The sequence below is a fragment of the Python bivittatus genome, unplaced genomic scaffold, assembly GCF_059951505.1.
Source record: "Python bivittatus isolate LINGU-HERP-01145 unplaced genomic scaffold, Pbiv_v1 ctg000980_np1212, whole genome shotgun sequence".
Classification (NCBI taxonomy): domain Eukaryota; kingdom Metazoa; phylum Chordata; class Lepidosauria; order Squamata; family Pythonidae; genus Python; species Python bivittatus.
Genome location: NW_028277125.1, coordinates 14,410,994 through 14,437,060, shown reverse-complemented (window position 1 = coordinate 14,437,060; position 26,067 = coordinate 14,410,994). Strand labels below are relative to the sequence as shown.

At 39.5% G+C, this 26,067-nt stretch overlaps 1 protein-coding gene across 2 annotated transcripts in view; it reads right to left on the bottom strand.

The window, feature by feature from the left end:
- PLD1 (phospholipase D1) overlaps positions 1-26,067 on the bottom strand; it is a 150,955-nt gene that overhangs the window by 6,400 nt on the left and 118,488 nt on the right. For both annotated transcript variants that reach the window (XM_088132618.1, XM_088132617.1), the window contains exons 19-25: positions 24,578-24,688; positions 22,870-22,958; positions 13,851-13,964; positions 10,111-10,160; positions 8,947-9,081; positions 4,128-4,281; positions 794-908 (exon numbers count right to left, since the gene is read on the bottom strand). In XM_088132618.1, the coding sequence (XP_087988744.1) occupies positions 794-908; positions 4,128-4,281; positions 8,947-9,081; positions 10,111-10,160; positions 13,851-13,964; positions 22,870-22,958; positions 24,578-24,688 (768 nt within the window). The remainder of the gene's footprint in view (positions 1-793; positions 909-4,127; positions 4,282-8,946; positions 9,082-10,110; positions 10,161-13,850; positions 13,965-22,869; positions 22,959-24,577; positions 24,689-26,067) is intronic.

Here is a 26,067-nt window from a genome sequence, read left to right as displayed (position 1 = left end):
AGAAGATGAAGGGTGTAGAAAAAGGTGTGAAAACAGATGTCTTTCCAAGGACTTATCTATACTAGACACCCAATTGCCTAGTCATATTACCTCTGTTTATGGAATTTTAGAACTTAAACGAAGGATTCTCAGAATCCCCAACAAACTGATTTCCCCCCCCAATATTATTTGGAGAAAAGCCATGTTAATGTTTATATTTACATTCTGATTGACATTAGGACCTTAAAACTCTCCAGCCTTCATCTCTTCCACTGAAGAAGAAAATGTATCACTGGTCTTTCACAAGCAAAGCTACCAATTATAAGGATATATAGGCGAGACAGAATTTCTTTGGGCCTATGGCCTAAGATTGTTATTCTGGTCAAGAACTTTTGGATCGTGCTAGAAATATTAACCCAATTACTTAACCATACACCTAGGATAAAGGTAGGCAAGTTTTCAGGTACTGGGTTGTAAAAAAGTAAACAAGAATATTTTAAAATGGTCAAAATCTTGCAAGATTGCCGAATTTCACAAATTTCAAAGGTTCAATAACTGAGGTATGTCACATGAGAACACCAAAATCACATGCATTCTTGCCTAAAATCTCATGAGAACACAAACATATTGCAACATTGGGCGATCTTGTAAAATTTCAGTTGATTTTTTTTTAAAAAGTTGTATTTAATTCTGAAGTTCTGTGGGGGGATTTGTTAAAGCAAGACTGGGTGACTTCTAAGAATTGGACAACCACATTCACCAATACTCATGCCTTTCAGTAACAATAAGTGGGAAACAGAAGACCATACTTCACCTTCTCAAAAATAGTGGCATTGCGTGCTGCCGTTGCAACCCATACTTCTTTAAAGAATTTGTCAGATATGGGATCCTGGATATCATTCAGATCTATTGAGCTGCCAAGAACAACTCTTAAGAATGGGAGAAGACAAAAGCAAAAACAAAGAAGGAAATTATACACAATCGGAATCCTAGATGATGTTAATAATTCTTGAAATCAGGAAGATGAAATTCAACACCATAGGATACTAAGAAAATGTAAGAACATTGTTCCAACAGAAGCCAAACAGAGAATGGTCGTGATTACCAGCCCAAGGTTTGACTGCTTTGCTTTAAAGCTTCTTCACAAGTGTCACAAGCCTATATCTTGCCAAAGGGACGAGAAGTGCACATGATGTAAGCACCATCTCTTGCTTACTTGTGTGTGGTACTGTGACACAAATACAAAAGGGTGGAGCATTGTTTTGCAATGCACATTTCATAATTTGCTCTCCCCTACCTGCCTTCTGCAGATGCCCATGGCCTTCTTGACTGACATTCAAGGTAGGTGGTGGAAAAGGCCTGGATTTCAGAGTGGCTGCAATGTGCATTCACTTGGAGGCAGCTATTCTGCTGCTTATCTGGCCAGTTAGATAGCAGCTGCAATTTAAGAAGGTCTGCTAATTATATTTCACACTCTGGCAGTGGCAACATTAATTCTGGACAGTTTTTCAAAGGAAGAACTTTGAACAAGCAGGCAGTTATTATAAAGACAATTAAACCCCTCCCCCTCAAAATAGGGGGGAGGCAGGCATATTTACTGAAAAATGGCTTTGAAGCTGAATAAATGATGAGAGGTTGTGAAAATGAAAAGATGGAAGGTTAAGCCATCCATCCAAGTTTATGGATTTGTGTGTAGAAAGCTACCTTTTTTCTACTTTCTTGGGACAGAACACAGTCTATTTTATCCAATATTATAAGTAGCAGCTTTCTAGAATTTGTTTGTTTGTTTCCAGGTTGAATTCAAGGTGCTGGTTTTGATCTTTAAAGCCCTTCATTGCATGGGACCAGGTTATCTGAGGGACCGCCTCTCCCCGATCACATCAGCCCGTCCCATTGGATCCGGCAGAGAGGACATGCTATGGGTTTCATCTGCCAGGGACCTCCATCTGATGGGTCCCAGGGTGCGGCACCCGCCTTACAGAACATTCTTCCCTCCAAAGTCAGGTTAGCTACATCCCTGTTAATGTTCAGGGTGTCCCTCAAGACCTGGTTATGTCTCCAGGCTTGGGGGTCCCAGGGAACCCGCGACATTTTAAGGTGGCTCCCCTATTGTAGGTTATATGTGGTTGCTATACTTCTCTCTCCACTTATGGTTTGTATATTCTAATTTTCTAATGATTTTTAATTTTTAATAATGACTGTCTATATTTTTATATAATTGTTTTTATACTGATTGTTTTTATATTGTGGTTTTATATTTGATTGTTGTATGCCACCCAGAGTCACTTTGGATAAGATGGGCAGCTATCTACTTATTTGTTAAATGAATGAAAGAAAGAAAGAAAGAAAGAAAGAAAGAAAGAAAGAAAGAAAGAAAGAAAGAAAGAGGGAGGGCCTCTACCACCATACTTACTGTAGTAAATAGCTTACTATTATATCTATTTACTGGAAATGGTGTGGATTGAAATCTGAGCCTTACTGTATGAGAAATCAACATCCTATCACTGATCTTCCCAACCATTTACTGCAACCTTCTCCAACATGGAGCCCTTTTGATGTATGAATCTTTATGCCACCCATTCCCAAAGATGCTGGGCAGCTAGCAATCAAAATCATCATAGAATAGGAAAGAATCCCTTAAAAAACAATATACCAACCCATAATAAACAACACAATATCAAAATACACAGAAATGTTCTAGAATTCTCAGCAGTGGGCATACTGGCAGGGAATAAGGGAAGTTGAAGTTCACATGTGTGGGAGAGTGACCCAAAGGTTGAACACCTGCACTGCAACACCCAATAATTCTGTTGTAATTTAAGTCTGACCCTACAACTGGGAAGGTCACTTGGCCACTCTGGGGAGTGCCCTGTTGCTTCCAGGAGGCAGAAATGCATCCTGTATAGATGGAGGCAGTGATTCAGTAAATGGGACGATACTGAGGAGATGGCATGCTTCCATGTCATATTTAGATGACATGTAATAAGAATACATATACATAGGCCTTAGACCAACCTTCTGGAGTTTGATGTCCTCCAAAATTGTTGAACTACCACCTACATTACTCCCGCCCAGCATGGGGTTGGGGAATTGCATTACAGGGCATCACCAATCTTGGTACTTGCTTCCTCCCAGGTGATCCCCTCTACCAATTGAGACCAAGAAGGCATGCTTTGCTCACCTCCATCCGAGGCTATATTGTGAGGATTTTTTTTAATTAACTAGAAATGAGAAACAGTAATGGGATTTTTTTAAAAAAAATCAAATAATAATGTTTCTATTGAGTGACTGAGCAGTAGCTCTCTGCTACGTATGGAGTGATGCTGTTCTTTGACGAAAAGTGGGATACAAATTGGACAGATAAATAGAAACATAGCTGGATCACAGAATACTAAGACGTGATGAGTACAACCCCTTGTTCAGTGTACAAATCTAAACTAAAGCGTCTGTCAAAAATAGCTTTCCAGCCTCTGCTTGTACATGCTGAGCAAAGGAGAACTTTCCACCTCCCTAGATAACTGGCTACCCTATTAAATTGCTCTTATTGCTAGGAAGTTAATTGGTAACTATAACAGTCCAAAACCTTGATGTCTCACTCCTGGATGATTATGCCTTTTTTGACACAAAAGGCTGACCAACAGATATTTCTGCTTTTAAACTCACACTGATATCTTTAATCTATGGGTCAATTCGATTAACAGATTAAAAGAATACAGTAATCAACTCCAAAGAAGTCCACAGTTAACTAAGTAATAGATAAAAATGATCAGAAATACAGGTAGCAAATTCTTCATAAAAGAGATGTTCCCTCTTTTTTTCTCATGTAAAACGGAATCCCCCTTCTAAGATGCTAATATGAAATAATCAATCTGTCAATCAATCAATCAATCAAAAACTGGAAGAATAGGCTCCATGCTCCAGAAATATTATTATTCATATATAAATGATACATTAATCAACTAATAACATATACCTACAGCTGCAATCATTTACCACTCACTTGAGAGTAAGCCCTGTTGAACTAAATAGAAGGCTTGGCTGAATAGACAAGCACAGGATTGTACTCTAAGGTAATCAATCAACTGCAAATACTTTTTAGATTGGTTTTACTCCTACATTTCATGAAGCGGTTTTGTCAGCTGTGGTACCTAAAGCACTGAAGGCGAAGAGACTGAGCAAATCTTCCTGCTCTGTAGTCTTCTCCATCCATCACTGAAGCAACGGTGTCAGTATCTTCCACAATGACAGCCATTTCACTGTCTCTTTTCCCCAACATGCTTCTGTCATTGATGTTTGCAGAGCCTATTAAAGACATAGCATCGGGAGAGTCACAAATGCAAGGGATTAATAAATAACTATTTTAAACTGGCTCAGAGGACCACAAGAATATGCAAACGTTCCACGTTTCAAACTCTACCATAATATATTCCGTCATTGATTATGATGCACAGTAATAAAAAAGCTCTGAAATAAATAAAGATAAGAAAATATTAGATCTTACTACCTTAGATAACTAATCGTTGGTCTGCAATATTCTTTTTAGAGCAGTTTTCTAGAACAAGTGATGGCTTTCAACTTCAGGATTTGATGAACCAATTATGTGGGTTTTGTATCAATTTTGGTTCAGTATGGAGTCTGGGGCAGAAATGGCCATGATAGAATTATGATTAAAATTGAATGGGGAATATGTTATGGTGGGTGTTGCTGAATCTCTGAGCGGTTAGATGCCATAGGCCAGGGATTAGCAATTTGTAGTCTTCAGTTGTTGCTGAACTTCAGTTCCTTTTGCTCCTAACCAACATTTTCAGTTAATGGGAGTTGCAGTCCAACATCTGTATGTCACACAAGTTGTCCTAGGTCATAGAATCCTTCTGGGCACCTTGGAGCATGAAAGCTTAGACCTAAGACTGCCCTATAATCAGATGAACCAATTTTGAGTAAACAACTGTATTAAGTCTCCAAGAAAATTTATTGCTCCATTGCTCAACAGGATCTCAACTCAGGTTGCTTAAGGGGGGAGCCAAACCCCAAATAATCACTTTTTTCTTTGTTGAGAAAAACCAGTATACTGGATTCTTGCAGTTCAAAATGTATGCAAATCCCAATGATAACACTTTTCTTTCCTTTACAGGAATTTTCTAGTCCTTGTATACCGAAAAAGACAAGGAGTGTCTGCAAAGGGATCTTTATCATGGAAAGGCAGCAAATTAACTGCAATGAATCAGGGCAGGAGAGGTGAACAGCTTCTGGCATTTTCTGCTTCAAATGCCAAAATAATCTGACTGGGCTTGCTTATTATGCATTAGGGAGGACCTGCTCTATGCTATTCTGTCTTTTACTGGCCTTAGATGCATCTCTTATGTCTTATGGGCCACATTTCCTTAATTCAGAGTACTACAAATACTGGCAATATCTTTTACATCTTTTTTGCTTAGTTAGCTTTCATCCCAGCTATCCATTAGGGCCTGTTTAAAGTCTTCCTTTACTAGCAGATGGGAAAGAGAAAACTGGAACATCTTGCCTGTCTGTGCATACTTGGCATATCAATCAAGAGAAATGTCTTGTGAACATTATCCATTGCTCTTTCATGAATGAAAAAAGGACTGGTAGTAGTTAACAGGTTGAGACGGGTTAAGAGAGCCTTTATGTCAAAGGTACTGCTTAGTATAAACAATCAAAGCCACATAAAATAGTCAGCATTCAAGTCAATTTGTTTATTGATTAGTCATTTGACCATACCAAAAAGCTATAAAAACCAATACAAAGAAAAGTAAGACATATTCATAATATATTGTTCCCCTGCTTAGGTCCTTTCTTAAAATCCAAGAAATACGGGGACACCAAGAATAAATTGTTATATGTTTTGCAGGGAACACACTTGTACACAGCTAGGGGGACTGTGTCTTTTATATCAAAGGTCAAGGGGATGGACCACACAGAACAGATTGAGGTTAACTGTAGGGGCAATGATATATTATGAATATGTCCTACTTTGTTTTCTATTGCTTTTATAATTTCTTGATATGGACAAACGACAAATCAATAAACTAATTGAACTGAATTGAACGGTCAATAATATCATGGAGAGAAGTGTATGTGTGTGTGTATAGAAACACCAAGAGCTTTATACATGCCAGCCTACAAGAGAAGGCTAAATAATTCTCAGTTCAGATCAGAAAAAAATAGATTTACAGTATGTCGCCAGTAATTCCATGCATCACAGTATCAACAACTCTGCCTTGAAGATTATCTCAGTTGAAAACTGTTGAAACACATGAAGTGCAGGGCCAGCTGTACGTCTGCAGGAGTTGGCTCTATGCTGGAGGCATTTATCCTACTCCAGAGATATAGTAAAATAAAAACATATTTCACCTGTTAGGTATGTAAGCAAGTTGGCATTTTATGTTAAACGGTAGGCTTTCTTTTTGTTTTTACATGCCATCCTCTGCTTTTAAGTCAGAAGAACTTCTTTTGGGAATACTGGTTGCTCGGGATTAATGTATTGTATAACTGTGGCTATTGGATTTTTCTCTTCGCAGAGCGCCACGACCATTGTTGCTTGGTATTAATTTGTTTTTGTTTCTTCATGTCTCTCTGATGATCTAATGTGCTTCTAATGTACCTACCTTAGGCTGGCTGCTTCCTAAATTTAGTTATGTAAGCAATTGCTTACTGTAGAAAAACTCAAGGTGGTTTACAATTAAAAAAAAATCCCAGTAAAGGAATAATTCAACTAGCCCAGTGTTGTCCAAACTTGGCCACTTTAAGATGAGTGGACTTCAACTCCCAGAATTCCCCAGCCAGCATGGCTGGCTGGGGAATTCTGGGAGTTGAAGTCCACTCATCTTAAAGTGACCAAGTTTGGACAACACTGAACTAGCCTAACCTAACCACCTCAGACAGCCTTAATACCATGGGTTCCCACATTCTGCAGAGTTCTCCAATCCTTCTTGAAGATCAGCAGCTGGAGGGCATTCCTCATCTTGGGTGGGTGTTCCAAAGAGCACAGGATGCTCCCGAAAAGGTAGTGCCCCCCGCCACTGCCTCCTCTCTGGCAGGATGGGGAATCTGAGCATACCTTCCCTCCAAGAATGCATGGGTCAGGTTGAATTTGGGTGGGAATTATGTTCTCAAAATTACTCAGATCCCAAGCTATGTAAAGTTTTAAAGACGATAACCAGAACTTTTCACTTGGACCCAGAAGCAAACTTGGAACCAGTGTAGGAACAGCAGGAGGGACCTGCTGAATCTGCTACCCCCAGTTAGGAGATAGGCTGAAGTAGGCAGCCCCACGTAAAGCATGTTACATAGTCTATACAGAAAATGACAACAGCGTGAATGACTGTGGCCAGAGTGTCTTAGGCTACGAAGGCTGACAACTGGGATTCCCCCCAAAGCATGGTGAAGCTTCTTGTTGTTGTAGCAGAAATCACACATCAAGGAGGACTCTCAAATCAGGGGCCTGCTCCTTTGGGGGAAGTGCGAGCCCATCCAGAGTAAAAGTCAGAGAATCAGAATCAGGCCAGATGGATCACTGACAAACAGAAACTCCAACTTGCAGGCAGGAATTTAATCTCATACAGGCCTTTGCAGGATCTGCAACAGACATTTAAAGCACAGGACTGATCCACTTTCTAGAACTAAATCTGGCCTCATAACTTGTATCTCCCCCTTTTGAATCCCACTTATGCAGAAAAGGGAAACACCAGTAAGTCTTGGCGAACCATATTTGCAGAAAATATAAAACATTTTTGGAATTAAAAAATCCCACAGATGACAGTCATCCAAACAGGACACCAAAGGGCTGCAAAGATGGGCATAAAATGGAGTATGTTAGAGAAGTAATGGAAACTGGCAAGTTTGTATATATTAGACCAGTGTTTCTCAACCTTGGGGCTTGAAGATGTGTGGACTTCAACTCCCAGAATTCCCCAGCCAGCATGGCTGGCTGGGGAATTCTGGGAGTTGAAGTCCACACATCTTCAAGCTGCCAAGGTTGAGAAACACTGTATTAAATCAAATCGAAGTTTATTGATTAGCCCTTAGGCCATATCAAAACACAGAATTTCAGACACAAAATATTGATAAAACCCTATATAAAAACAAATTAAGTAAAATGGAAATAAAGTACAGTGATTAAGTATACAAATAAGTGAGAATACGGATCATATTTCTGTGTCACCCCTACAATTTATCCCAATCAATTCTGGGAGTTGAAGTTCACACATCTTCAAGCTGTCAAGGTTGAGAAACGCTGTATTGGAATATCTCAAATAGTCTGCCTGGCTGGGAATCTAAATAGAAGTGTCACACAGAAACATTTTGTTTGAGATTCCAACTAGAAACAATGTTTTAATATGGATTCCTGCAATAAGCAGAAGTTGGATTTGATTGCATGTAAGGCTCCTTCTAATTTGATAATTGGTCATATTCAAAACTGGCATGCTTCTTCTGAGCATCAGTTGCTGAAAATAGAGAAGTAATATTAAACTTTATATCTTCTTCTTCTTGCCTTCCCTGGAGGCATCAGGTATGCTATTCTAGGAATCTGAATTTTAGAAGACACACATCTTTGGTCTGACCTTTGCTCTTATGTAAAGGCAGACACATGTTTCTTGAGACCTTCACACCTGAAATCCCAAATACTTATTTACACTTCTAACATCATGTTTTGCTCAGCATTCAGGCAACATCTTAGACATAGAATTCAAGTGATATAAATCACTTGAATGCTTAGAGGTATGTGGCACACCCAAGTTCAGATTTGAATCATTTATTTGATTTGGACAACGATTGAATTATCAAGTTCATCATCTACTTCACCAACTGATTCAAAGGACTGGGTCATTCAAACTGCCCTCTAATTGTAACTCTGGATTGATTCCACAGCCCTTTTGAAATCTGCAGAAATATATGGCAGGGATGGTCAACCCCCAAACACTCGTACTTGGCAAATTTCTCACTTACCTATAATGACTGTGTTGTCATCCACAATCAGCAGCTTGCTGTGAACATAGATCAGTTCAGTAATGAGTTTCCCTTCCAGCTCAGCATAGTTTCGAAGTCCACAGAATGAAATGTAATTAATCCATTGGTCTCCAACTGAAGGGCACCATTAAGGAATGGAGGATGAAAGGTAGAAGAGAAAAAAAAAAAACCAGAGAAGCTTTAGGACTTTAAAAAGTAGAAGAAATGAAAACTGGAGGCTTAAATTACAGAAATGTGGTTTGGGTTAAATGTTAGAATACATTTCTTGACAGTAATAGCCCTTTGAGCCAATTACCTAGGGATACCTGCCCACAATCTAGTACCCTTCCGATATATTATATTTTAATTCCTATAATTCCAAGCTAGCATGGTCTTTAGCAATGATTGCTAGAATTATGGGAGATAGCATCAGATTGGTGAAGGATCTCTTGGGGGTCTGAGATCTTCCTTGTGCTGAAGGTCTTCAAGCAAATGCTGGACTGCAACTCTGGATTTTCTGTATCAAATTATAATAATCCAGAGTTGACAGGGCTGGATGCTACAGGGCTAGACTAGATAGCATCCAACCCCGGCAACCCTATATTATTATAATTCCATAACTGCAGTCCCAATCGGGGCAATAATCACAAATGCATCTGAAAAAAGAAAAACATGGGTGCAAATATCCATGTTTGAATAGTGGATTTATGCGTCTTAAAAATTAAAAATATGTATTTTTATTCCATCATTCAGCTGACATGTACCACAGAAAAAAGGAAACAATAAACATTCTTAATTTGACGACCTAGCAGTTTTGGCATAAATCCAGATTTCAACTCCCCAGATCCTTATGACTGAGCCTAAGGAGTCAGCTTGCTGGAATGACATCAAGTAAAATGGGGAGAAGTAGCTCATTTAGAGCAACATCCAAAAACAGCAGCTTTCTTTGTTTCTTTTTCTCCCCAGACACCCAGATGTTGTTTTCCTAGTTTGTTTTCTTTATTTTGAAGATCTCTCTGACATAATTGAGGCCTCCTACATTAGTAGTTATATAATCCTGCAATTATGCCAGCTAATATGTGCTTTATGGCCTATCAATCAAGGTTTAGTGCCATCAAGACCCAACGGTGAGCGGACACACAGAGAGCAAAGCAAAGGACTTACTTTCAGCTTTCAGCTGTCCCAAGATTGAATTCTCTCCTCTGCACATAGTCCTGGAAGAATTAAGGCCACCATTAAATTCACAAAACAACAGCGTGCAAATGAGTTTACAAGAATGCGTTTAACTGAAATCATCAGATACGTGCCTCTATAAAAAAAGGAATTGGTGGAGAGAACACAGCAGATCTGCAGTTCCAAAGGTTGTACTGAGAAGAGGGCTCATGAGGGGTAGAAACACGTTGAACAACTTTAAGACGCACAAGGCCAAGAAAATGTTTTTGCTTTCTTTAAGTCTTAAAGGGATTCGGCAACTTGAGGCCTCAGGCTCTTATCTGAAACCTGGAACTTGAAGCCCTGAGGCTATGGCCTATCCTCTAGGAATTCAGATTACGGAGCTCCTTTTGGAATCAGGAAAAATAAAGCATGCAAAACGAAACAGTGGTGTGCAGTACCTAGTTGACCTCAGCTGATCTTGAGTAGCTAAGCAATGGGAGATCATCATGAAATAAAGGAGCTGTACGCTGAACTGGGAAGTTAACAAGATATCCTGGAAGAAAGCAAGGCCAGACATTTCTGTTGCCAAGAAAACTATATGGACATGTCTATGAAGTTAGCAGGACATTACTTTTTATGCAACATCAGCTCCTGTGACTGGTCAGTCATACAGAACTTAAGACCTGTCCACACCATCTTAATAGAAGAAAGATTTCTGCCCCTGTCTCACAAATGTTGGACAAATCAGTATGGGAGAAAACTAAGGATGAGCACAGGCAATGTGTGGACTTCCAGATATAGATTTGGAAACTCACACCAGCATGGTCAACAATAATACATGATGGGGACAGCAGCCTGGAAAACAAACTGTAGGACACCTGGACAAATAGGTGCCTAGACTGGGAAAATATGGCAGCTTCTTATGCTTCTAAATAAAAAGACTGTATATATGCCACCCTAAACATGAATTACAGTACAGATGTTCCAGGCCTGGCATGTTTCCACCTTAGGGGTCCTTCAAGCTGGATACCTCTTTGAACACAATTGTAAAGGAGCATTACAAAGCAAGTCCCATGCCAGATTTGGTCCACTGAACGATACCAATATGTAAGACATTCTTCTGAAAATCAGCATTAAAATGTATGTATAGGTGTACACATACCCATGTGTGTCATTTAATTTGGTTTGAAGTAGGTGTCTGCAAAAGAGAGAGGTAGACAGGCCCACCCACACCCACACTTACATAGTGGAAAAATGAAAGTAGAAAGCTTAATTAAAAAGCCAGAAAATGCATTCTAGAAGATTTTCTTGGCAAGGCACAACCCCAAACTCAATGCTCCCTCTGCTGACTCTCTAGCAGAAATACACAGTAAAATGAGCTTTGTTCAGCTCTACTGAAAATGTCCAATACTGACCCTGTTGGGTTGCTAGCACGAGGAAAGGGAGTTGAAAACGCTTAAGGTGATTTAAAAACTTATTATAAAATACTGTTTCATGGGCTTACACTATGGATCTTTGAAACTGCATTTCTACTGCAAGGCTTGAACTGGTGAATTCCCTGAGAGACTTATGGTACTTCCAATGGTACTGATGTCCATCACAGATGCAGAGTTCCCTGCCAGTATGATGCACCACATGCCATGTCAGGAGCTAACCCAGTTCTTCCCTGACCCTCTGCCTCAGCTCTCCATCACCTTTCCTCCCCAAATGGACGGGATGGGACATAGCTGGATTCCTGAGTAGTTTCCTATGGAAGCATCGCCCAGACCAACACTTATTTAGCTTCAACTATAGGTAGTCCCCGGGTTAAGAACACCCAAGTTACAGATGACCCATAGTTAAGAACAGAGCCTATTATGGCAAAATTCGAGCTAAATACACAATGATTCGAGTTAAATACACAATGGTTCGAGTTAATTACACAATACTACTATACAGTATTATACAATAATACTGTTCTAGCTTACATACAAATTCAACTAAAGGATAGACCTTGGGAACAGAACTCGTTCTTAAACTGGGGACTACCTGTATATTGCTGCCTTATGCAAGTCTACTCCTTCTGCCCTGTAGCTTCTTATGCCTGGAATGACCCCAAATATATTGCAATGGGGCCCCTTTCCTGTTTCTTTGAATTCCTGCTCAAAATGCCAATTTTTCCGTTAAGTGAACACCAATAGCAGCCTTGTTCTGACATGCAGAGAATAACACTTGTGTACGACCTTGACTACAGAAACATACTGCATGAGCGTTTTGTTGTATGTATGTTCTCCACTTCTGCTGAATATGTAATGGTTGGGCTAGAGGGTCCAATTTTGATCTGCCGCCATACATTCTTAGCCTGAGTACTGCATTAAAATATTTTTACAGCTTCACCCAATATACTGAACCATCAGTGAACCTAACATAATATGCTAACCCCCCAAAATCTCTCTTCAAGGTAAAGGTTACCCAAACTAAACATACTACATAAATGTATCTTTTAGGTCCTTAACTAATAAGTGTTTTATGTGAACATAACCAGAATCTGAGAATTGAATATATGTTAACTTTGATATCTCCTTTGACTTCCCTTCTTCCTTTCTTTTCCTTCCATGCTGCCAGTGGAAACTCTATGGGACAGGGCCATACTACGAATCTAGAAAGTGCCCATGTTCACTGTATATGAACCCTAAATAAATAAACCATGTAACAAAAGCTGTAATTTAACATTTAAAGACATCTTTCCCTTTAACCCTGGTACGTGAGAAAAACAGAACTGCCCATGGCCCTACCAGCCAGCAAAATGGGAAAAAGATGATAAAAATGAAATAAACTTTACAGATCTAATCACAGATTCTTGTCTAAAATGTTCACCACTATCTTAGCGAAATGGATCACTCCAGCAAATGGCTCCTGCTTGCTTTTCATGGATGTTCCTTGAGTCTGATAAATTGCAGCCTTAAATTAGAGTCTCTAGAACAATTTTTACCTTAGCTCCTTTTCCTACCCCAGTACCAGCTTTATTTTCCCAGAAGATCTGTCTCCCATTTCAAACAACAAAGTAACTTTCTTAGCAGAAAGAGATGAGGTGGGGAACATCTCTCTCTGATTATGCAATCCCAGCTATGCTTCAGTCTACAGAGTCTATATTGGGTGTGTCCGAGAGCCAGCATCTTGGTGTCTACCCAGAGGGTCTGGCATGTAGTGAATGTGTGGAGACAGCTTGCCCATTCACTATAACAAAATTCCAAGAACTGCACAAGAATATATATGTGAACAAGAAAATGCAACGGGTGTGCTTCTTCAACAACTGCTCCCTACTCTGGTTCCAAATTGGCCTTCCCCATCTTTGTTTGGGCCAAAGCTTCAGAGGCTGAGCTGACTTCCAGGGCATTGTCCTGAAAAACACATGCCTTTCAGTCTATTTTTTCACCTCAGTGATCTGGAGATAATGAAACTTCTGGTGCATTATGGAGGAAGAAAAAGAAATAGTTGGTGCCCAGCGCTGCTGGTGCCATAGTGATAAGTTCTCCAGCCCCTCCTGCTCATCATGAAACCTAGGCAGCAATGAAGATCTTCATCTTAGAATGTTGTTTCAGCAAATGGCCCTATGCCAAGGGCTCCTTTAACTTTGGAGCCATCCCTGGTCTCAGTCTGTTTTTTGAACCTGGGCCAAGCATCCATCAGAGAGCTGCCTAGATTCTCGACTATAACGCTTCACCACATTGCTGAAAATAAAAGGATCCAGGCTGGACCATTAAATTTACCTGTAGTTAAAATGCATAATGGCCTGGATGGCATTGCCTCCTCCTGTTGAAATATCACCTTCAAAGCCAGGCAGCAGGGGGATAACTACATAGACTCGGTACCGTTTGTTTTCCCTAAAAGAAAAGACAAAACAAGTAATTTAGCTTTGTGACAATACTGTATATTTTAAAAACGTGTGTGTATGTATTGGGGGGGGGGGAAGAACTAATAAATTATTTTAATATATAAATACAGAGAATTGTTTAGGTAGGGTTTGTTTTTGCATCATTTACTTAAAGACTGATGATCTGTGAAACTTGTTCACCAAGTATTACAGAAATGATAGAAGGGTAACATAAAAATAGCAAATTCTCTCACAGATTACTTTCACCTTACAGTTCAGCTATGGTTCTCACAGCCCCTCCATTTCACACACACCACACCACACCACTAGACAAAGAAGCAAGAACATATATTGAACAAAAATTGGTGTAGCTTTGATAAACCATTACATTAGGCAACATTTATATTTTGCAGATTTCAACTGATTTAATCATGTTCTGCTGTCAGCGGAGCTACAATCTTCCCCAATCTGGTACTCTTCAGAAACATTAGACTATAACATTAGTTATTATATTTTTAAACTGTTCAACAATCTATCTGGGGTGGAGATATCCATTAAAAATACAATACAAAATACGCTGAAAAGCAATCAAACTAATAAAAACAGCTATGTATAAATAAAAGTAGCAGCAACTTAAATAATGACAACAAAAACAAGTAAATCAAAATCAAATGAGCAGCCAAAAATATATAGTTACTGTAAAAGGGTTTCCTAAAAATGCTGAGAACATTCTGAAAATGCTTAGAAACATGTAGGTGCCAGGCGAGTCTCTCTGGGGAAGGCACTGAATTCTTCAGCCAGCACGGTCACAGTGCAGGTTCTGCTGGTTGAGATAATAGAAGCCATAGCCCTGTGCTTCAAGAGGACATCATGCTGGGGAAATTAGCTGGACTAGAGAAAGCTCCAAATCCACCCAAAATATAATTCCCAGTATTCTTTGGAGGAACTGAAGTTCTGTTAGGCTAAAAACATTTTGTAATACAGGTCATGAAATCCATACCTTTCATAAACATTTTTCGTCTTAGACTAACAACTTAATAAAACCATATGAAGACATTTTTGAAGCCAAGCTAGGAAGTACAGTTGCCATCACTGCACTCTGATTTGCAAACGACTTTCCCCTTTTAACCCAAAAGTATTGCTCATATTTGAGTTGACATACTATTATCACACTGGCCAGCCAATTTCTGTGCTGTTCCGTTTCCAGAGAAGCCCTTGTTTTCTTTAGTTAGAAAACTTACATGCAGACACTACACCCGTAATGTGTAAGTTGCCAACGTGTAGAATTCACATGGAGACTAGCCTTCCAAATACCCATGTTACAATTTGAGATGGTAAAAAGGATGGATTTTTATTGGGATATAACCCAAGGAGATAGGCAATAACCAGTAGGTGGCGAACATAACATGGCTTGGACAAAAGTGACTAAAAATATTGTAATTCACTAGAGATTTGATCAGAAATATAGTAATTAGATTCTGAATCTTTAAAAGCCACTTGGTACTTTTAAAGAAGAAACAGTCAACTTCATATAATTAATTAAAATTAATTTTATGCAGTTAATACCAGACATCTGAAAAGTTAAGTGGCAATAATACTAGGAGGCCAATGCAATGAAAACACCTACACACTCCTCCTTCTCACTTTCATAACACGAGCCACTTTCACCAAGTCCCAAAGGAGGTGAGACTTCTGTGTTGCTCTGAAAAGAGGAAGTCCCACTGAAAAGAGTGTAATTTTGAATGAGATATTCATTTCGACTATAGCATATATAGTGATATACTTCTATCATCAGAGATAATGCTGAGCAGAATGGGAAATAATTTTTCACATTTCCAAAGTGTGATATTTAATATTTGAATATTGCAATTCTGAAAGGAGTCAATCATAAGCATCATTTGCAAAACCTTTATGGATATACATCACTACAAGCAGCAACATCTAGCTGATTGTAGATGATTGTGGAGAAGCTAAACAGAGGAAGACCTGGTTAATGCACTCGTGTTCATGTAGTCATCAGGGGTTGAACTCAACCATCGTAAGTTGAAATCTCCCTTATGTAATCTGGGAGCATGCCATACAGAGCACAGTGAGGCACAGGATTCACAGTATGGATCAAGGGTGGGCAACCTTTAGCCATAGGGCTGTATATAGCCTATGGGCCAACTCCTGTTCAAATGTTCCCTGAAAGGGATCAAGTCATACTGCTGGCTAAGATGTTCTTCCAGCAACACACTTGAGGAAAGAGGGGGAGTCAGAATAAGAGAGGGAGGGAGGGAGTCATAACCACATCAAGCTCTAACCCAAACAAACTACTCTCAAGGGGGCATGATCCATAACTACAACAAGAAGACATCCCTATTAACAGCTTCTGAAACTAACAGGAAAACGAAGACCTGTGTGAAATGGATTGTTCCTAAACTTCACAGTGTATGTAAGTAGTAAAAAATACCTAATTTTGTAATAAATACATCCTTATTTCATCTTTGTGCTTTTCTTGAAATTAGTTTTCAAGGATAAACACACATTTGGCTTAAAATTAAAGACTATCACCTGTGTGAGACAGGCTAGATAGCACATGTATGTGAAGTCTGTTAATTAATGAAACTTTCCAAAAATAATTAGCAAAATAAATCACCTACTTCATTAAAAACAGCTACAGTATGCCTGGAAAACAGAACATGCACACTCAGAGAATCTGTTGTTGCAAAGGGAAGATGTGACCATATTTATTATATATGTTTCAACTGTCTGAAGGACCATGAGATGTATATTCTGTGGGTGGGAATTCTCCATCAAACCTCTCCATTATGATTTAAGTATTTATACAAGAGCAAAATTTTCATTGTTACAGACTAGAAGATGCAAAGGCAAAGTATTTCTTATATGCCTGTGGTATTTTTACCACTTACTGACCAATAGGAGGCAGTATATGACTGGTTTCATTGTTATTGGAACTCATCAATTTTAGATCTTACACAGTCCAACTTCTTTTAGCAGGAATTGAAACTCTCAGGCTATGGACTTTGTTGACCATTTTACAGTGGACTCTGCTGTATGAGCTGTAGTGACCTCACTGACAGCAAAGTTGTAAGAAGGGAGGTATGAACTAAGCAATGAATGTCTTCTTTTTTTTAAGATCTAAGATTAGAGAGACAAGTCACGGAGTCAGGGAACCTGAGTCATGGAACTTCTAGTCTGAATGCATGACATGTCACAACTTGTCTCTCTAGTCTGAGAACTTAAAATAAGGAAGGTGTACACTCATTCTTATTTCATATATATTTGACTTACTGTGCCTCTTTCCCAATCCCAAGAACTGTGTGTAGGTTATTACAGATTTACTGTGACCCAGGAGGGAAAACTGTTATGGAAGTTGATTCTCATTTGCTCAAAGTACGTAGGGAAATACCTATGCAAACTGGTTATTTACTGCATTTCAGAAAGTAAAGTATTCAACACACCGTGCACTAAAAATTAAGAGCAGCCTTTCCCAATCTGATGGTCTCCATATGCGTTGGATTTCAACTCCCATAATTTCCAGGCCAGGGAAAGAGGACATGGGATAATGATCATCTTGGCTGGGTGGTGTCAGGTTCTGGGGCAGTGAACTCAAACCAAAGGCAACCCTTTTCCCAAGCATGTGAAAGGCACAGAGTTACACGAATTTCAGCAACTAAACTACATATTTCACCCTAGAATTGATTGATCTTCTAGGGCATTAGAAATCCATAAGAAATTCTTTCTGAGAATAGGCAAAGAGACAGGTCTCTTTATTGATAATGGATGAGCTTCCACAAGTTTATTTCCTCAATAACCATTATTAGACTGAGAACAAATCCTTATGGGTGATTATGGCAGTTGGAGTTCAACACATCTTGAGGGCACTGAGTTGGAGAAGGGTGACATATGACAGTGTTATATTTTTAACTCCAGTTCCTCTTGTTCTCCCCTCCCCTCCAATATGAATATAAAAGCTAGTTTCAGAATTCTGCATCTATGTCATATTATTGTGCTCAGGGCATGTAGAAGTAGCTTGTATCCAAATAGCTCCAATTAATTTTTGGGGAACAAGTAAAAAGATGCAACCAAGAAGAATATGCAGGAAAGGAGAAAGGGACCTCAGAAAAACAGAACTATTAAGAATGGGTGGCTTGGCTAAGTTTCTGCTCTGTTTGGTCTATAAGCAGTATAACGTACAATACCAGGTACATTTTCTCACATAAATGAATAAGGGAAAAAATATGCTACATTCAGGAACAGAATTGTGCTAGGACCTGCCACCATCTCCATCAAAGTGTAGCCCAGCGAATACATGAAATGATTAAGAGCTGGGTTTTATATTGTCAACAATGCTTATTATTTCATTTCTGAGAATATCCTGTGTATGATCTTGCATCAGATCTGTACCTGATAGGACATTTTGCATGTCCTACATTCCATCCAAGTCTATAGCGTAGAGATGGTGAAACTGGGACACATCAGATGTTGCCAAATTACAACTCCCAGCAGTCCTACCTAGCATTGCTAAAGGTGATATATGTACCCCCAGGCTGCTGTGGGAAGGATAATATCCCCCAGTGCTCAGAGCATAGACACACACATTAGGTATCTTTTTCCAAGAAACACTTCTGCTTATTTGTATGGAAGAGAGTTAGTAAAAAATACAGAAAATGTAAAGCATCGATATTTTGTTTTGCTATTGAAAGGAGTCCTGGAGATCCAATTTGGTTAGGCTCTGCAGCATCAACTTTGATCTGGGGGCCAAGCTACAGGTCTCATTATCAATCAAGCTGCTGCAGATGCTCTGGAGGTTGAGAATTGATCACTTGTTTTGATAGGAATACAGTCTGTTGCAGTGCCTAGGCCACTACCTGAATCACAATTACACCCAGGAAAGCATATTCTGTCTCTCTAGCTATCTTTTTAAAAAAGTGCTATATTCTGCACCATGGAAACCCAAGGCTGCATTTAGAATTATGTAAATGCACTTGCATTTGCATAATTTCTTCTGCTAACAAGAACTGTGGATCTTTGGAAAGCTTTCAGCCAGCCGCAAGAAAGAGGCGAGCTTCAGATATCGGATCAATGGTACATGAAAAGGTTGAAACAATTATCTGAGGATGCTAGCACTTCAGCCCCTACAGAAAAAGGCGCTGATAACAGAACATGTTTAACTGGGTTACTAAATTAGCCCATTTTTTGCCTTTGCATGATACACTGAAACATAAGCTGACCCAATGGGGTGGGTTCACACAACATGCTAAGCTAGCTGTAAAAAAACAAACCAAGTTTAACTTTAATCAAATTGAACATGCTGTACATATGCAGCTGCTAGGCTTTTAACTGGGCTGGTTACATATGCTATATGAACACAGCCAAAGTATGTATGTATGTAATCAATCAATTTGTGTTGTCGCCCATCTCAATAAGTGATAGTGGCCTCTCTCCAGTTTGCTAGGGCTCCAGCCTCTTTTCCTAATCTTAAATGCACTTGCTGGTATTCACCAGGACAGGGGAGTGGGGATGAGGGTGGGGATTTGCCTGCTATTTTCCACTATGGAGCTAAGAACAACTTCAGTGGGGAAGGATTGGGAGAAGAACATAGAAGTACAGTGTTGACCACCCACTCACCTTATGCTTTACCCAACTACAGAAGCATAAACATTACCGTGGTAAACATACTAACAAAAACTTACTACCACTGTAGAATGAATTCAGCAGGAGGATGTAAATAAAAGGTCATTCATATGAAACGCCTTCATATACACTGTTATGAAATATATCAGACATACATCATGTCCATCTTCAGCCATTTTTCTTATTCCTCTTACTTGAATAAAAATCAGACTGCCAAAAAGAAAGGCAAAAACCCAGCAGCAGCAGCAAAGAAAGAAAAATAGCAGCCATGAGACCATTACAAGCCATCACGGCCTAAAGTTCATTAAAATAGCTTTTCCCAACCTGGGAATATGCAGTTGATTTGGTGTAACTCCCAGAATTCCAAGCCAGCATGGATATTAACCGGGAACTCAGAGTTATTGCATCAATGCATCAAAAAGGCACCAAATTGAGAAATGCTTCACTATGGGTTTCAATCCTCTAACCAAATGTTCTACAAGACAGGGTTTTTTTTTTAATCATATCAGGAGTTGGGACCCTCCAGATGTGGCTGAAATACAACTTTGAGCATCTGTTCATTACTGGACATGCTGAGCTGTTGGGAACTGAAGTTCAGCAACACCTGGGCTCTACTTCTATTTGTCCTAACTCACTGTAAAAATTAAACATTAAACAAATAATTTAATGCAACCTTCCCAATGTCTAGATACCCTGGATTTCAACTCCTACAAGTCTTAGCTGGTATGACCTTTGTAGTCTAACACGTCTAAAGGTACCATGTTGAAGATGGATGTTTTAGATTATATGCTTATATTTATGGATGGTGTGTGTGGCAAAGCAGTGTGAAATACCTGGGTCAAATACAATAAATTAATCAGCTCTGAGCTGGTAAGCTCCCCCTGGCTGGATATGTTCATGCAGAGGCTATGAACTACTGGGGATCTTTAATTTGGATTCTTACACTGAGCAGGAGGTTGGACTCGTTGGCCTAAAAGGCTCCTTTCAATTCTAAGATTGTGTGGGCACTTCCAGAAAGCAGCTGTTCTGTTGCCCAAGTCTTTTGATGTCAGAACCGAAATCAAACAGAGCCGAAGTAGACTGTGTTCAATGTTTTAATAATAGGATGTCACAGGCACTTCTCTTCTGTGAGTCTGCAGGGTTTGCTGAGGACCAACAGTCATTATAGCAGAGCTTTCACAGATAATCAGTATCCAGCTATTGGCCTAGAACAGCCCTGTCAGTTTGGGATCAAAACAAAACAAAAAATTCCTTTATTCCCTACCCCAACAGTTAAAGAAAGACACCTGAAAACCTCCTGGCAGGACAATCCTGCATTTTGAACTCTTCTTCTCCTGCCCTGCCAATGCCCCTGAAGATGAGGGTGAGTCGGGCATCCCCTCTAATAACCACAGGTCTGGGATGAAGCACACTTCCTTTTTCAGAATCTGTCATGGCTGAAAATAGTGCAAAGAAATAAAATGAACAAACTGCAGTAATGGAAGGAGAGGGGCAAGTGTGACAGAAAACCACAGTGACAGGATCAGCTGATTGCTAGGATTGGAATATGTGTCTGCAATGTCCTAGGGGTTTCAAACATATAGTCAGCATAACCAATGTGAGAGGGTTTTATTTTTGTGGTCTTCCTAGAAGGAACTTGTGGCCACTGTGAGAAAAAAGGTTCCTGGACCAGATATGACTTCAGCCTGAGTCAGACAGGGCATCTTTTGTTCTCATAGTTGGAATAATTAAAAAAAAAAAAACCTTGTGAAAACTGACTGCAAAATATGGCTGCATGTGATGAAAATGCCAGCTTAGCCACACATACCTCCAAGCAAATCTTCCTGAATTTAGGAAGGCTTGCTCCTGACCAGATGTAAATAATTCACTTATATCCTGTTTGTGATTTAAAGAATTGTGCTGTCGGTAATTTATTTATATCCTGGTTGGGGCCTTAAGGACTTCAGAAAATGATATACGCACACACTTGCTAAAGGCACCATCATAAAGTAAGCGAAAGGAAGAAAAGCAGAAAAAAGGAGGAGCACCAAAAGGATGTTCAAAAAGCAGAGATCGAGCCAGTCTTGGAAGGAGCTGAAAAGGTTATACAAGGAAGCCGCTAAATCCAAAGCTCCTTAACAGTCTCACGGTTCAGAGACAATCCACAGCTACGTATCCGTCTCTCATTTTACACAAAAGCAGTCAACGGTTAATGACTGCGCTCCTTGAAATACAAGCCTTCCTTTTAGAAATGCCAGACAACTGTAAATGTCCTTTATCACTCAGGCCAAGCAATGATACAATGATCTTCCAATCCATCGTTAGAATACACCACTGTGCCAAGAGTTTTTATTCTGTTTACTTCAAAGACAGCCACTTTCCATTCAGGAACCACCAACATTTCACACACCACTGGCTTAAATTATGAAGCAAAGAGAAGTGCCAAAAAAAAGAAAAGAAAAGAAAAGAAAATCACGGTGCTCCTCAAGCATTTCAACAGAGGAAAACAATGACAATATCTGGCAACATCAAAGTCAGCAGGTGCAATGCACTATTTGGCACATGGGCTTCACAGGCTATATTCTGCCTATAAATCCAGACTTACAGAGTGGATGTGACAAATCTGCCTTGGACAATGGGCCCATGTCATTGAAAAACTGCAGCAACCTTGAGATAAAGACACATACACAAAGACAGAAATCTACACAGTAACCACTTTGGCCGTGCACCACTGACGTTCATTTATTGCTTGATTCATTTCAAGAACAGGGTTAGAAATTAGATTGTAATAACAGTCCGGCTGAACGTGACCTCTCCTCTCCCATCACTGCAAAAGGGAGCAATATTTTTCTCCTAAATGTCCCTTAGAGCAGTGTTCCTCAACCTTGGGAACCTTAAGAGGTGTGGACTTCAACTCCCAGAATTCCCTAGCCAGCTCCTCTTAAAGTTCCCAAGGTTGAGGAACAGTGCCTTAGAGCAATGTGGTGTCATGATATCTAAAGCACAAAAGAATATCAGTCTTGTATTGAGGACTATTAAGTGACTGCTTGAAGTTACAGTAAAGCTTATTTTTGTTTTTCAGAAAAAAGAAAAACAAGATTATCTCACCTTTGATTGCAAACCCCTCTCGTTCCAGCAAGTTTTGTAAAATCTGCCAATCTTTAAAATTATCTGTCTTTGGGGGCTTCTTTTGCCTCCCCTAGATTGCTAGAAAAGTCTAAGATGAAGTAATCATCCCAGCATTAATTAGAAAGCATATTTTCCCATTGTAAAAATAGTTGCAAAAACCAGATTACCTATGGGCTTTGAGAATTCTGCGTGCAATGGCATCACCGACTCGGTTCGACACAACTTTGTCATCGGCGCAGCTAATAAAAAACTGGTTCTACAGGGTAGGAAAAGAAAACAGAAAGGAGTTGCAAATATTTGTGCTATTAATAAAACTGAGCTATTGCAAGTTCTCTAATGTACAATATTTGGTAAGGCAACTGTTACTAAAGTAGGAGCTTTGCGATTATTTGCATGATTATTTTGTGAAGTCTGATGAGAAGAAGTCAGAGCAGATCAGCTTTTCTAAAAGTGGAATCTATAATGAACAACCTTCGCTTTCAGTTACTACCTTAGCCTTAGGAAAGCACTGAGCATAATTCCAGTGCATTCTGCTTACATGGACTAGCCCTCCAACCTGCTGTGCTCTAGGTGCATTGGGAGACCACCTCCAGAATTCCTGTTGGCCATGCTGCTTGAAAATTCGGGGGTTATATTCCCAACATTTCTGAAGAGTACCAGGTTGTGGAAAGCCTAACAGCTCTGGCTGGCCTACTATTTAACCAAAGAGTGCACCTTGGAGTGAATCCCAGAATCCTCAGCCATGCAGAAGAGTTACTTAGCAGACAGATTAATGTTTCCACAATTCTTGGAGGAAAGAAAATTTCCTTCTCAAGAGCTGCACGGGGCATAGACAAGGCAACAGGTCTTCTCAGTGACAGACACCACTCTCTGCAATATTCTTCTCACACTGTTTGTGAATTTTAAAAAATAAAAATCTACATTGTTCCAGTGGCCTTTGATTCTGGTTGATTCTGGATTGCCATCACAGTGATTTTCATTTACATAATTATTTACTTTTCTTGATTATGTATATTGTTTTGGTCATAATGTTGGTTTCTTTGTTAGCCACCCAAAGTCTTTGCAGATTGGGCCAGATTATAAATTTTGTAAATCAATCCATTAATATAGAATAAGAGAAACAAATCCCACAGAAATTATTGGAGCTCCATACTTAGGAATGTTTAATTTATGCTTCTCATTGATATTTAACAAGACTTTGGGTATCTTTAGATTTTACTCCAAAAACTGACCTATCTGATGCTTCACATCAAACACAAAAAGTTTAACATATGATGAACAAGTTTCTTAATAGTAATGCACTGATAATGTACACTGATGATAGAGTGTTGACATTTCTGCATGCATGAAGGAAATAATGAATTGTGACTCATCCTGCACTTTCAAGGCCCACCATTTCAACACAGAAGGCAATAAATAGGCAAAATTACACAATAAAAGCACAGGCTGGGGTAAATTTATGGCAGCCTTCCCCAAATTGCATACCTTCCAGTTATGTGGATTTCAACTCCCAGGATTCCTCAGCTAGTGTGACTATTACTGAGAATACTGGGAACTGAAGTCCACACTCTGGAGGACAACCAGATTGGGAAAGCCTCATTTATGGTACTGTTTGCCTGGTTTCTGCAGAAGACAACAGACAGATATGTGATGGATAAGTGGCCCAAGGATTCCATCCAACTCCAGGGGATTACCCACCTGCCTTCTAAGGCAGCCACCTCTAATCACAAAAATACTCCTACTTATGTAAATGTATAGAAAAGCAGCACTTCATTTATGGCACTGAACAATTTCAACCTATATGATAACTATAAAAATAGCCTCCTGCTACTTTTGCTAAACTGAGTCAGGTCTCCATACATGGCAACTACTTGCCTCTATATAGATGTAGTGCTTGCTGTTTTCTATCACGCTCACATAAGCAGAATGGATCGATTCTTCATGGTATTTAATACCAGCAGACCAGTCAGCAGCAGAGCGGAGCACCTAGAAGAGAAAACATCAGCTTTTAAAAAATATATTTCTTAGGTATTCATATACAAGGAGTTTCCATTTCACAACACTCGGCCAGTTTTATATGCAACTGTCTGGCTCTGTCAGCCCTACCTCCTAAGAATCAGCTTCTGATGGCAAGTCATAATGTTATTTTTTTTGTTGGCTTATCATGATGTGTGAAGCCCCCACTTGTGGTTGATCATCAAGCAAACGATGGCATTGAGTAAGATGTGAACCCAGCCATTGATTGACTGAAGCTGTTTTCCAGCCTTGCCTGAAGATGTTGGACATTGAACCTGCAATAATTGGCAAGCTGAGATTGAGGTGAACTCTATCACTGACCTCTATCCATTTTCCAAACAGTAACTAAGGGAATATCAGACAATAACCCCCGACTGCCTGCCACTAGATTCATTCTGGGGGGCAACAGGGGTAGGGAGGGGGAAGGCATCACTGTCAGCATAAGGTTTTTTTTTCCTAAGAAAAGCAGTAGAAAAAAAACGAAAGAGCTGCTACCCCTATTGCCATAGTTAATGAAACAAAGCATTTGCTGTGATAGAGCATGTCCTTTCCCTTGTCTGAAAAGAAGTATGCCATCTCCTAAAAGTGGTCAGAATGTAGGACATGGAATAATGGACGTAAAACAGAGGAAAGCAGATTCCTAAGAACAGTTTCACAGTGTAATCTATGACAAAGGAAGGTGATGAGTCCTCCCTCATTGGACATGTATAAGCAGAAGCAGTCTATAAGAGCGACTTTAATTTACATTCTTGCACTGAGTAGCAGATTGGATTCAATGGTTCTATGTCTCTATATTCAAAACATTTTGATAAAACTGCTTAGATGGTGGTATTTAGTCAACCTTGGCTGATCTAAGCAGGTTAGTACTTCTCTGGCAGATGATTGGGAGGTCCCAGAGCTGTAGGCTAGCATGGGAAGTTAAATAAAATATGGAAGAAACCAATGGCAAAACACTTGTATACTGTTGCAAAGTAAACTACACAGACACTTCCATGAAGTCACCAGGAGTTCAAGTCTAATTAAAATATTTTAATTTCAACTCAGTTTTCCTGCACCATGATCACTACTCTAACTACAAGGGAAGCTTTCACCAACCTGACATTCCCCTTATATGCTGACTACAAGTGATAAGAAGTTGTGGTCCAATACAGCTTGGAAATGCTGATTTATTTATTATTTCATTTCATTTCTAGGGTGTCCAACTCCCAAATGACTCTGGGTGCCTTCACAAATTAAAAGCACAATAAAATACTCCCAAACAATACACTGATATGTGGAGGGAAACCACAAAAGATACAACATACCTCCCCTTCACCCCTCTCCATTAAAAAGGGACCCATCCAAACCAG